Consider the following 14,286-nt stretch of genomic DNA (forward strand, 5'->3'; position numbering starts at 1 on the left):
TTATATGAGATGATGGAAAAGGCTTCTGAACAAGAGGAAGTTTTCATTCAGTTTTCATTGATTCATTGCTAATCACAAACCTGGCAAACAGATTTTAACATCATCTACTAGTCCAGAATAATACAACATATTTTGAATCCATTAGTTTGACTAAAGAAGGTACATTTACCATTTTCACATGATCCTTTTTCACAGTTTTGAACTTCATTTTCTCCTGTTTCAAAAATGCCACATATATGTTCACAAGTTCCAGAGTCTGATACGATGTAATTATCTGAAGAATAAAGTGAATTAGTTTGAGAATTTTTGATACCAGTATCAGTAGTAGTAAAAAAAAAGCACCATGAAGTATACTTTTAGTGTAGAGAGACTAGTGCATTCTTATAGACTATGATCAGTAAAATCCAGTCTTTATCTGCCTCTAGCTCACTATTTAAGGAAATAGAATTTCAGTAAATGAAGTTTGATGCATAGAATAGAAAAAGCTGTATGGTAAATATCAAAATGGCATCCCATTTTGGTGCTGGACCAGAAATGGATGAACCTCTTCGGAGCAAGTTGGGTTCAACCCAAATTGTTTGGTTTTTAACAAGACTGAAATTTTTATGATTCATCTCAGACAAGCTAAAATGGCTGCCGCAACATATTTTCTGGTAAATTATTCTAATCAAGTCTCTTCAGATCCCAGAGTATAATAGATGCAGGCCCAGGGGAGGTAAAAAAAAATTTACATTTATACTCCCCTTTCCTCACCTCTCTTTGGCCTACTCTAGTTCTCTCTTTTGGTGTCTTCAATGACGTCATGTCCCCGGGGTTACCGCTGTCACATGGGAATGCCTAGAGTCTTAATGTTTCAGTATGTACCAAACTTTTTCAATCCAAAACTAATCAGGGACCTGAACCACCTGAACATGAAACAAATCTTGGGAGGTCTGCTCATCTCTACGCTGTAAAGGGCAAATCACCCCTTGTTCAACTTATCATCTAAGGCTGTACTGCTTAAGCTGTAAGGAGGGCCTCACCATTGAGATGTCCCTCAGATGTTAGTGAGGTGCAGCTGGGGAAGCAACACCTTTTTGAAATGAAGAAGGTCTAACTGATCACTGTGGGTTCAGCTTCTGAAACCCCACAAATCAACTGTTATTAGCATGGGAAATTGCAGCCAGCCATACATTTCCCCCTGTACTGTAGTATCATGTAGCGACTTGTCAACTGACTGTCCAGATCCAGAGCTGCTGATGCTTAAGAACTATCCACTGTGGCTAAGACAGGATGGGCCTCAGTAAAATAACCTCTTTATGATGTTTATATGCCTGGAAAGCTATGAGAAAACCCACCAAATATCAATAACCAACCTGAAAACACTTAAAGGGCTTGTCCAGGAATAGAGAAACACAGCTACTTTCTTCCAAAAACATCTCCACACCTGTTCATATGTTGTGAATGGGATTACATTTCAGCTCCATTGACGTGAATGACCTGCAATACCCCATACAACCTTGACAGATGTGGTGCTGTTTTGTAGAAAAACAGCCATGTTGTTCTGATCCTAGACAATGTAGATTTGGTCAGTATTTTGCTTCGGTATTTTAAAGCCAAAATTCAAGGCAAAGAGAAAATATAACAGGGGATACTTAGTGATTATCCACTCCGGATCTGTGGAAAGGTGTTGTTTTAATGGCACACTCCTTTTTATTTCAATAACCAAACTTCTTGGACCTTATTAAAAGATGATCAGGATTTTGAAGCCAAAGCCAAGACAAAGAGTAAACATTACATAAAGATCTTCTTTGTATCCATTACTGATTTTAGATTCAGAATACTTGTGCAAAATAATGACTACTGTCAAATTGCAAGATGTGGAGAAGTTCTAAATATTACATGAGTTGTGCGCAAGTGTAGACAACAGCTGTTTACTTACATGGACATTTGTTAACACATGTGGACCCACAAGCATACTTTTTGTAGCCAACCTCCACTAAGTTCGTCCTTAAGTTGTAAGTATTTGTCCAGGAACAGCTTTCCAAGCATGTGTCACCATCACGAAATTTGAGGCAGGCCTTAACAAAAGAATTGGTAGGTAAGTTATACAATATTGAATGTTATCAGAAGAAAGTTGTAAACTGTTTACGTTGACGTTTAGTTTTTATTAGAGATGAGCGAACACTAAAATGTTCGAGGTTCGAAATCCAATTCAAACAGCCGCACACTGTTCGGCTGTTCGAACGGATTTTGAACCCCATTACAGTCTATGGGGGGAAATGCTCGTTTCAGGGGTACTCAAAATTCAATTAAATTATACTTACCAAGTCCACGAGTGACGGTCGGGCTGGATTCCCCTTGAAGTCTTCTCCCGGCGCAGCGCCCCCACGGCGTCTTCCGGCTGGAATTCACTCTGCCTAGGCATCGGGGCCTAGGCAGAGCTGACTGCGCATGCGCGGTCGGCTCTGCCTGGCCCGACGCCTGAGCAGAGCCGACTGCGCATGCGAAGGCATGCCCGTGCATGCGCAGTTGGCTCTGCCTAGGCCGGATGCCTAGGCAGAGTGAATTCCAGCCGGAAGTCGCTGCGGGGACGCTGCACAGAGAAGACTTCTAAAGATAAGAGAAGAACCAGCGTTGATTGGCAGAATGTATAGCATTCTGCCAATCAACGCTGGTTCTGCATCGAACCTTAAACTTCGAACAGCTAGTAGTGTTCGATCGAGTACGAGTATTTCGAATATCGTAGTATTCGATCGAACACCTACTCGATCGAACACTACTCACTCATCTCTAGATTTTATATTTATAAAACTACATTATCACATATAAATTAGCAAACTCTTTTTCTAAGCAGTGAAAGTATAAATGTAAAAACTTGTCCACTGACTTGCCAAGAAGCTAGGCTAACCCGTTCTCATTGGACCTCACATACAGAGGCATGAACTCTACCATAAGACCACCTATGGAGTAGCTGCCAAAATTTTTACTTTAACAGTATACAACAAATTTACTAATACTTAGTATTATAATTGTGCAGCATCCTGGTGGACACTGATAAAATGTATTGTTTGTTTTATGTTGTGCCATGTGCCACTGTGTTTGTATATGTTTTGCATCTTTCCAGTGTTATAGAGTAATCCACAGGTGCCCATTTTTAGACCGGAAAACCTTTGAACGGAGCAGGGGGGGGGGGGGGGAGATTAAGGCTAGATGTGCATGAAAGTGGTCAAAATGTCTGTGAAAAACATCAATTTTTCGCAATCATCTTGCACCCGAGGGGCACTCATTTTAATGGATCTCCTGTACTTTTCAGTATACGGAGGGATCTGTGAAAAGGGAAAAAATAAGACATGTTAATGGACCGGTGAAATAACGGTCATGTGAATAGCCCTCATTCAGTGAAATTGATGCTGTGTGACCTCGTGTAAAATATCATCACACAGCCAGTATTCACTGTCATGCGAATGTAGCTTTAGTTGTTTTAGAACTTGCCATCAGGACCCTTCCAACCATCATCTCCAGGTCCAGGAGTGAAGAGGATTCTTCTCCAGTTGTTAGGGCAGGTGATAGCCGCAGGTGCACTTAGGTCATCTGTGCCTGCCAACATCTTTTTACACTGATGTTGCTAAATCATCACCAAAGGTGTATCTAACAAACCCTGCAGGGCACCTGTCTAGTTCTGTCTGCTGTTTTCCATCATCAGAACTGCTGACAGACTATTGCCCAGAAATGGCTGTATCAGAATAGACATAGGAAATTGTGTTGTATTTTGTTCCACCAGTTACACTGAAAGCACTGAGAATCTATACATCTTGATAGCCTTACAGACAAGTCATTCATGTAACTTATTGCAAGTTATGTGTATTACCAGACAGTCTGTTTCTCTAGGACCTGTGCAACCTGCTGCACACTGGCTATGACAGCAATCACTAGGGCTCGGCCCCCTACACCGTCCGGGACACTGCTGGGCACAAATGAGCTTTGTGACTGAAAGAAATAAGATATAACAAGAGAGAACAAGATATGAGCAACATGTCACAGCCAGCTTCATGTGTATGCTATACTCATATCTGTGTTGGAGGCTATTTTAGTTCTGTCTAATTTTACAGACTAAATAGTCCTGCATGTAGAAGTTTATCGTCGGGCAAAATGACTGATAACTGACAGACCACATTATAATCAATGGGGAACATCGGCATCCATTTATTTTTGTCACGTGATGGATCTGACTGAGATTTCTGTTTGGAGTGAGGTGCGGATCAAGGAGGCCCAGGGAGGTGATGCCTGAGAAAACTGGTACAAGTTATAGCTGTAGTAGCCAGCTCTGACTGGCATAGGATTCAGTTCTGGAACACGGGGTATCTTAAGATGTGCCAGAATTAAGAGCCCATTGTTTCTTAGTAATTCTGGTGCATCGCATGTCAGCAGAGGAATTTAATAAGACTGACATAGTAAATTCCAGTCTTTATAGGTCCCACCCTCCATTGTACTGTAGATTTTCTTAGATATTTGATCAGCTAAAGAAAAATGAAATAACTAATAAACATTGTACATACGTGTCTGACAGTTTGCTGAACCAGAACCCCAACATGAGCCTTTACAATCTTCTGCACATGTAGGACCTGCAATTTTAAGGTTATTTTTAGGTTTCTAGATAAGACTACAAGCAGATACAATAAAACACACAGTTACTATAATACAATTGTCTGTATTTTGTTGAGATAGATAGTACAAGAAACAGGCAGCACTCCAAAAATGTGAAAAACACACATTTAGTAGTACTTATTCCATGTATAATGTTTCAGCTCCAGGCTCAGGAGCCTTTCTCAAGTTTGAGCATGGAACTGCAATGCTGCACATGGAATAAATACCAGTAAGTGTGGGGTTTTTCATATTTTGGAGTGTTGATTTTTACATGTATTATCCTTGGTGGATCTATTTGGTCGGAGATCTGTGGCTTAGCACACACCCATGGTTGCGCCCACAAACTTTCTATTGATTGATATATATAGATCGATCCCTGGAACATCTGATACGTGTGGGGTTGGGGTATCAGACCCTTAGGGTGCATTCACACTAAGTATACACTGAGCTGATTCTGAACGTAAAACACGTTCATAATCAGCGCGTACATAGCACGTCCCATTCATTTCAATGGGTGCCGGCATACCTGAGCTCCCCATTGAAATGAATCTGCTGCTTTATTCCCTATTGGTTTCAATGTGATGCGCGTGTATCACATTGAAACCAATAGGAAAAAAAGCAGCCCATTCATTTCTATGGGAGCGCACGTATGCCGGCTCCCATCGAAATGAATGGGATCTACTTTGTACCCGCTGATTCTGAATGTGTTTTACATTCAGAATCAGCTCAGCGTATACTTAGTGTGAATGCACCCTTTCAGTGCGAATACTGATGATCTACCATATGATCATCAATCCTGTTCTCTGAAATGATGAATCATGATTCACTATCTGTAAGTCTCATGCTCGAATCTGGGCTCGGCAGATGTTTCATTTTGTAATACAAGTCAGGACAAATGTTTGTGGCTTTTCTACAAATCTAATCTTATCCCTGGAGAAATGACACCAAATAATGGTAAAGTGGATGGACATAAAATAATGTTATAAGAGCTATATAATTCATGAATATGACCACATACAGTGTGAGGGGGAACTCTGCTTGACGTCAATATCATTGCCTGAGTGAACAATGTCTTTCCACTTGATCGTGTCCAAGTTGCACAGTCTAGGATTGCGTGTAATAGTGACTTCTCCTTGAAGGATTTCTGTCAATAAGAGCCAATAAATCTTCAGAAATAAATCACTTGTGCTCTAATTGTATATAATACATAATGCTTTATTTCATACCTTTCAGTTGTCTCATTGGCAGCTCTTCCAGACCAAGCGTATTATTGCTTTCATTAAAATTGAACGTAATGTGGAGTGCAGAGTCCTTATACAGATTGTTCCCTCTGATAACCCTAAGATTGATTAGGGGAATGGCTTTAACCGAGTTAAAAGCAATGAGAACATATCCTGCTACTTCTTGTATTTCCTGCAAAGAAATTACCATTATGTGGATTATTATGCCAGCGGTGTAGTGTTTCTGAACCATATTCATTTATACTGTACGCTGAAAATGTATTTGGGATTACATACTAAAGCTGAGTTCACAAAGAGATATTTGGTCAGGATTTTGAGGCGGAATCTCCTTCAAAATCCTGAACAAAAAAAACAAAACAGCTCCCACTGAATTCAATGGGAGTCGGGCATTTCCTTTTTCCACAAGCAGATTTTTCCACTCACGGATAAAAGAAGCGACATGCCCTATCTTCCGTGGCTGAATCAGCCGTGGAAGACCACGGTGCGTCACTCCCTCTGGACTAGGCCTATTCATTTGGGCCTAATCCGGAGCGTAATTCCGCGACTGGATGCCAGTGCACTGTATGCACTGCACCGGTATCCAGTCGTGAATAGTTGTTTTTTGGTCCGGAATCTGAGGTGGCATCCCGCCTCAAATTCCGAACCAAAATACTCCATGTGAATCTGGCCTAAGGGTATGTTCACACTGAGTTTTTTGGAGAGGAAAAAATCTGCTTTAGGAATTAGAAAATGGTTTTTTGACATGGTTTTTTACATGAGGCATTTTTTGAGGCGGTTTTTTTTTGTTTGTTTGTTTGTTTTTTGGCTCCTGTGCAGTGTATAGACCTTGAAAAAACTTCTAGCGGTTTGCGTTGCGTTTTTTTTTGCCTCCCATTGACTTCAATGGGTTTTTTTAGGTGGAATCTGCCTGAAGACAGGTCAGTTCGCCTCTTTTTTCCACTAGCAGAAAAAAGAAGCTAGCGGCTCTAATTGAAATCAATGGGAGGAATTTTATGGAGGCGGATTCTGCGTCAGAATCCACTACAAAAAACTCCATGTTAACTGATCTTAAAGTTTACCACAACCAGTAAGGCTTGGATCAGGTGAACATTAATCCATATTAAAGCACTGCAAGATGGTAACACACTGAGGGAGCCCTCATTTAAGACAGGAGGAATATTATTTGCCATGTCTCAAGCACATACACACAATTCAAAGGACCCCATAGGAGCTATTTTTTTCTGTCACTTTTCTATAGCGACAAGATTATTAACACTCTTTGTCACAAAGATGTATGTTACAGAAAAGAGTCCAACCCAAACAATTCTAAGGTATTCCACTCAAACAATATTGTACAAACTAGCAAAAATACACTGATAAATGTCCCAGTCCCCTCTGCTGCTTCCTTTCACTTAGTAAATTGCAGGAAAATGTTTATGTGGGAAAACAGCAGAGACATTTCAGTAACAGGACCTTCTTGTGCCCCATAGCTGTCACATGTTCTGCCACCATGAAAGGTAAGTCACCATCAGCTATAGTAAACAAGAGGCCGACTATTTCATGTGAAGCAGATTATGCAGACTGAAAGACGGAATTAGAAGCAGAATACAACGGAATAAGAGGCACAATACAAAGCTATTGTAACATTCTTAAAAGATAACACAGACAACAAAAGAGACCATATCAAATATCATACTTACCAACATTTTGCCTGAGAATGGCAAACATTTCTGGGCAAAGCCACATCTCTATGGGCATGACCACACCAGTTCTGGGCATTGCCACATCTCCATTTGCCTGCCGCAATACCCCTTTTGTGTGATGTACGTACTGAGAGTGCTCCTCCCACAACTGGCACTGCTAAAATCACATATGAAGTGACAGCCTGGCAGCCAACGAGATTTGGCAGATCCTCAGGAAATCTGGTAGGTCACCCCCTTTTTTTATATAAATCTTCTGAGAGTTGGTAGGTAATATGTAACAAAGCTTATAAGTGTCTGAGTGGTTGGTGGGATCTGGATATCCCATAATGCTGGAAAAATCTGTTTCGGGGTATCAATAAAACCGAAAGGATTACTATGTACATATGTTTGCATGCTATTTCAGCTCTACAGACAAGATCTGAGGAAGGGGTGGTGCTAGTTTGTGGCACTGATACCCTGAAACGCGCCATCAGTACAAATAAAAATATCTTTCCTTTGCCAACCCGGCTTCAGTGGTCATTGTCGAGCTTGTGTGCACCCACCGGATTTTTCCAGCGTTGTGGGATATCCAGATCTCACCAACCACTCAGACATTGTAACAGCCTGTCCTCCAGGTAGTGGCAACCCCGCAATAGGCTATGTAGCCTTACAACCCTATTGTCACACATACAAAAGTAAAGTGGAAGGTACGTGTTCCCCAGAGGAGGAATCACACAACCAACCATACGAATATTAGTGTCACTTACCAGTAAAGGAGACGCGGAATCTTCTTTTGTTTCTTCCTCATAACATAATAAAGCTTATAAGTGAAGATAAAATTTGAATATGGCCTAGGAGCAGGGCAACTATCAGGGGGCATTCACACGGAGTAATGCAGCGCTGATTCCGGAACTTAATGGGATTCTGTTTTGCAGCACTCATTCTCACACATGTTATCGTGCCAGAATCAGCGCCGCGTTACTCCATGTGAATGCCCCCTCAGGGCAGTACTAGTGCTACTAGCTGATTCGGAGGAAGGCAAAAAATCCTACAAGTCTGATATCAGTTGCCTCAGAGGAAAAATCCCTACTCCAAATATGGTAATTGGACTAAATCCCTGGACCCACATTCTTTCCTAAAAATTTCTTGCTCCCGTTACTTCTGTTATTCCTACTTTCAATAAAGTCCCTCTCTTGAGCTTCTCCAAGTTGTAAGTGATCACCACATTTTATGGCTGAGTGCCATAGTCTCACTGGTCTTACTGTAAAGAAGCACCAAATGTGACTTTGGGAAACCTTTTTTCCTTCTTTACAGAGATTAAACCATTGTCATAGTTACACACATATGTGCAATGAGGGGTTTGGTTTCTTGGAGAACCAGACTGACTGTTGATTACAGGCCTTAAATGGAAACTGTGTGAACTGCTTGTTTTATGTTTGTTATTTTTTAATGCTTTTTAACTTTATAGAACATAGAGAAGGGGACTGTACTTATAGCATTGTGCATTATTTCACTATCTATGGGAGCTGGTGTTGTAACTTGCAAGTAATATTTGGCAGAGGAAGGACCAAACCGGCCACATTTTAATGAATGAAAGGTTTGGATTTGTTTATAACTAGAGATGAGCGAGTACTGTTCGGATCAGCCGATCCGAACAGCACGCTCCATAGAAATGAATGGAAGCACCTGGTACTTCCGCTTTGACGTCGGCCGGCCGCTTAACCCCCCGCGTGCCGGCTACGTCCATTCATTTCTATGCGAGCGTGCTGTTCGGATCGGCTGATCCCAACAGTACTCGCTCATCTCTATTTATAACCAAGCTGTAATATTCAGTCTGAATCTAGTTCAACGAGAACCAGTTGGATAATCTCTAAGGCTGTGGAAATGCAGTTTTTTTTGTTGCAGATTTTGCTGCTTCTTTTTTGAGCCAAACCCAAGCTACAAAAGGCTACAAAATGAATGGGAAATATCTAGGAAGTTCTTATACTTTTATCTTTTGCTCAATTCCCTCCTGGCTTTGGCTCAAAAAAATGCAGCAAAATCTGCAACAAAAAAGCTGCGTTTCTGCAACAAGAGGCCTTAGCCTAAAAAGAAGAATAGACTTTGTGGTTACACCCAAGCCCTGGATTATAGTATACTCCTGCCTATATGAACAGATCAGAACAATAGGGAGTCCTGTTACAGATTTTTATGAAATATTCTATTGGAACTAGGAATAAATGGCACCAGGTTTTAACTGATATTGATCTGAAATTAGTCATGTTCAGTACCTTTAGGAATGAAGCATCATGATACGATTCTAAATAGGTGATTTCCAGATTTCCCAGCACAATTTCACACCCACTATACATTTCTTTAAGCAGTTTGTAGTGCTCTTCTGTAGTTCCAAGTTTAGTCAACTTGTTATTTGTTCCCAAACACACTGTAAAAGAGTAGTGTAATATAAGCATACAGTATAACGTAACAGAAGCAAAGAGACTAAAAACATCATATATTTTTTTACTACAACATGAAACAAATCAATACTGAAGTAATTATTAACATATCTCAGAATGGGTTGACATTATAGGGAGGAACTAGTGAAGACTGATTGTGAGGCACATTGGCAATGACAATAGATTTGGCAGGTTGAAGTACGTTAGGTCCAGGCCCCACGGGACGCATCCTACATGCCTTGTATTCACACTATAGATCAGTTCAGATGAAGGTCTACACGACCGAAACGTCAACTATTGTGATCTATCAGTCTTTTTCATATTACTGCGATCCCTATGTCCAAAGGCACAACAAATGATGTACACGGTGTTGTAAATAAATTTATTTCCCTTTTTGGCAACAAAACCTGTGTGTGCGACAACATTTTTTGATTAATCTGATTGTGGGGTCGAAGGACCCTTTGATGTCTGCACCACACTTTCTAAATTTGTGAGTGTGCGGCATCATTGCCTTTTTTTCATTCAAGGCCCCACGGGACGTCCCGCAGCAATAAAGCACTGTGGGAATAACTGTGGCATGTCTGCACCACGCTTTTTACTGCAAAGTGAGCATGGGATTCTCAAGAATCCCATCCACTTTACCCTGACTGTAAAACGCAATTTTTTCCATGGCATTTCCACCGTGGCCAAACTACAGTATTTATGTCCAGTGGGGCCCTGACCTTAAAGAGGATTCTGAAGCCATTGAAATTATATAGTTTGGTTTACTCTCAGCACCCCGTAGGTCAAGTTCTTGAAGGTGCCATAACATTTATATGTAAAAGTAATCATTTTCTGGGAGAAATACTTTATTTTCTGGAAAAGTTACAGGGGTGCCAACACTTATGGTCATTACTGTATATTTCATGTTGGGCTGTCATGGAGGGATGCACCCTTGGGTAATTATTATACAGGATGTTATTTATTCCTGTATGGCTGACAGTATAGGCTCAGCAAGATATGCAGTTTATTATAGACATGCTTGCTGCTGCCTTAGTGAATACTTTGAATCTGTGCTAATGCTGCAACTGAGTATCTGGATAGTAATTTATGGTACCCAATACTATGTTGCACTACTGTATAGTACCTGATACTTATCCATTGGCAGCATGTGATTGACAATGGATCATCCTACATTCCTTCCATCTTTTGTAAAGCTTTGAGCATTGCAGCATAGGACAACTTCTTGGAGCACCTCTGGTGGTTTTAGAGTATGCCAGGGGATTTGGAGAACCTAGTACCCTATTTAGTTGCATCAGCTACTATGATTCCCATGACAACATTATGTCATGGATCAGAGTGATACCCCCTTACTGGGAGCATTGGAAACTGGAGATCCAGTTTGAGTGTCACTGAACACTGCAATGATGTTCATTGGCCCCAGCCGAGCAGCCCGCCTACCACAGGGAGGGACATGCGCTTTATGGATCGGGTTTTGGGCGGCATAGAACTATGGCGATCTTGTCACTACGCTGTCATAATGCCAATTAATCTTGAGGCCAAATAAGTGCCATGTCAGTGAATTAATTGCCCTGGTATTTGGGCCCCAGCCCCAAATTTAAAATTGATGACATGTCTTACGGATAGGATATCAATTTTAAATACAATCAATGGGGGAAGAAAAGGGAGGAATACTCAGCCACCAGTAGCGGTGTCAAATGTTCCACGATATCCTTTCACCACCTTCACTTTCTTGTATAAACAGCCGCTCGGCTATTCACTTGCAAGAGATTTAACTTGCAATTTTAAGACTAGACTAGATAGATGAACTTTATGGCACAGCAAATTGTTGTCCCTTTACTGAGATGATATATAGTGCCAGATCTTCATCACTGCTATGTTCACACACCTTTGTACAAACTAGTGCTCTTACATGCATGGAAGCACACAACCCTACAAATCCTCTTTTCAATCAAACCAATAAAACCACTGTCTTCAAAACAAAGTGTAACACTCAGGAGGGGCCAGGGCTGGTATCACGGGTACTATATCCGATGTGGCCAGCTTTCAGGGGGTCCCTGGGTCCCCAATGTGCACAAAATCTCCTTTTTGATGTCCCCGACTACCCACCCCCACTCTGATATCTGGCAATGACAACAGACAACCAGGCTTCGGGGGTAATCATTGCTCTTTTTACTAGCAGGACGAGTTGATACAAATATACAGATGACGGAGTGATTCTTCACATACAATACAGCAATCTTTATAGACAGTGTCCACTTAATCAGAAGAAGAATACATTATAAGAATTTTGTTGAGGAATAACAATGATCAGATATCCTTTACTATTATCATGATGGTATTTTTACTATACTATATTCAGTATCTCACATTTTTGTATGCTGGTTTTCTGACCGTTTATGTATCATCCCTGTTTGGAGTCTTAAGATTTTAGTGTTAATGCACTGTAAACTATATGTTTAGTTCTATATTAACAACTGCAAATTATATACTATTATTGAGTGACGTTGGCAATTTTACACCACATCATTGTTATCTATAGTTATATTGCTATTAGGTGGTGCTGTAGTTATGACATATGTTACCGCAATCTACATTTCTATATTCTGCTAAATCCACTCCTGTCTTTGTCTAAAGAATGCATTAAAATGTACTGTCCAATCAGTACTGACTGCAGTGGCGTAACTAGGAATGGTGGGGACCCGTGGCAAACTTTTGACATGAGCCCCCCCCCCCCCATCCAACCGACGCCAAAGACTTTGACCAACCGACCCCTTCCCCTCGCCCATTTCTGCACACACTATTGTGCCCCATAGTGGCCCCTGCACATAGTATTATGCCCCATAGTGGCCCCTGCACACAATATTATACCCTATAGTGGCCCCTGCGCACGGTATTCTGCCCCATATTAGTTGGTACCGTTTAGTGTGCATGACTACTTAACAATGCCAACATATGTTTTTTAAAGGATATTCAAGTTTCGGGAAATAAATTATTCATTGTATCATGTAAAGTTATTACCCACCAAATAGTGCTTTGCCAATGCCCTCCTCATGTTTATTAATCTGTACCTGCATCTTCCTTATAACTCTAAAGCTAGAAACAAACATACATCCCAATGTGTGAACCAACAAAGCTGTACTAACAGTAGTAGGGGTAGAAATGTATTTCCTAACTTTGGTCATTATTTGGGTCACAAAGACTTGGATCCAAGGTAGAGACAACTGGAATACCAGTGTTGCTAAGGTGGTATGGTTTAACCTCATACCCACCTTTACTTTTTTTTGTTTCCTTTTGATATTGTGTCATGTCACAATCACTCATACTTTTCAACATTCACAAAGCTATATCTGCTAATGATTGAATTTAAGTGAAAGTGACCTCAGTAGTTTAATTATTATAAGTTATCAGTATAATTTTGTAAAAGAACACAAACCTGAAACTATATAATTCTGGTAACAAATGTAAAACTAGGATTCTTACCTTTTCTGTCTACTTCAGCATTGCAAGACTGCCTGATAAACAGCAAAAAGATGGTCAAGAATACAGAAAGTCTTCGGGGTTCAAATTTCAGACCAAGTGCCTTCATTCTGATCTGTTATGTTAAGTAAACAAGATGGAAAAACCTTAAACCAAAGGAAATATGTCTTAAATACAAATGCTACAGCAAGAAAATGATTTAGAATCTATATTTTCATCACGGATCTGCTCTAGAGTTTGCAATATGCTCTGTAATAAAGAATAATCTGTTCAGCATATATTTCGAAGTTTGCCCACTATCCAGAATTTAAAGTCACCTCCCACAAATGACAGAAGAGACTTGGTGGAGATACAAACTGATGTGGGCAAAGCAAACAAAGCCAACCTCCACTTGGAATTAAGCAAACAATTTCAATTTCCTGAATACAACTACTTGTTTTGCCACTTGTATATTACATTGTATGAAAGTGATAAGCAAAGACTTTGCAAACTTTAAGGCATGTTTTGCAATAACAAGCTACATTACACCACATCACAATCCTTTCACCTCTTCTGATATTGTAGCAAAAAGAAGTAAGTGATCCCTTTGGAATTACGTGGATTTTGCATACATTACTTATTAAATGTGGATTGATTATTATATTATAGACAGAAAGAATCTGACTAAACAAACAGTATCCTTCATGTCAAAAGTAATATGTACCCCAAAATGGTATCAGTGAAAAGTATATCTTATCACACAAAAACAATTCATGAATAGGCCCATCAATAAAACAATAAACTGGTTAGAACGCTCAGAAGATGGAGTGGATGGAGTTACATAGTTACGCTAAGTTTACTCTA

The 14,286-nt window shown here is 40.3% G+C and overlaps 1 protein-coding gene across 1 annotated transcript in view; it reads right to left on the reverse strand.

Annotated features, from left to right (window-relative positions):
- LOC142201096 (epidermal growth factor receptor-like) overlaps positions 1-13,552 on the reverse strand; it is a 63,187-nt gene extending 49,635 nt beyond the window's left edge. The window contains exons 1-7 of the mRNA XM_075271927.1: positions 13,447-13,552; positions 9,799-9,950; positions 5,853-6,039; positions 5,645-5,770; positions 4,539-4,604; positions 3,851-3,969; positions 1,922-2,060 (exon numbers count right to left, since the gene is read on the reverse strand). Of these exons, the coding sequence (XP_075128028.1) occupies positions 1,922-2,060; positions 3,851-3,969; positions 4,539-4,604; positions 5,645-5,770; positions 5,853-6,039; positions 9,799-9,950; positions 13,447-13,552 (895 nt within the window). The remainder of the gene's footprint in view (positions 1-1,921; positions 2,061-3,850; positions 3,970-4,538; positions 4,605-5,644; positions 5,771-5,852; positions 6,040-9,798; positions 9,951-13,446) is intronic.
- Between the last annotated feature and the right edge of the window lie 734 nt (positions 13,553-14,286).

Source organism: Leptodactylus fuscus, chromosome 4, assembly GCF_031893055.1.
Source record: "Leptodactylus fuscus isolate aLepFus1 chromosome 4, aLepFus1.hap2, whole genome shotgun sequence".
Taxonomy (NCBI): domain Eukaryota; kingdom Metazoa; phylum Chordata; class Amphibia; order Anura; family Leptodactylidae; genus Leptodactylus; species Leptodactylus fuscus.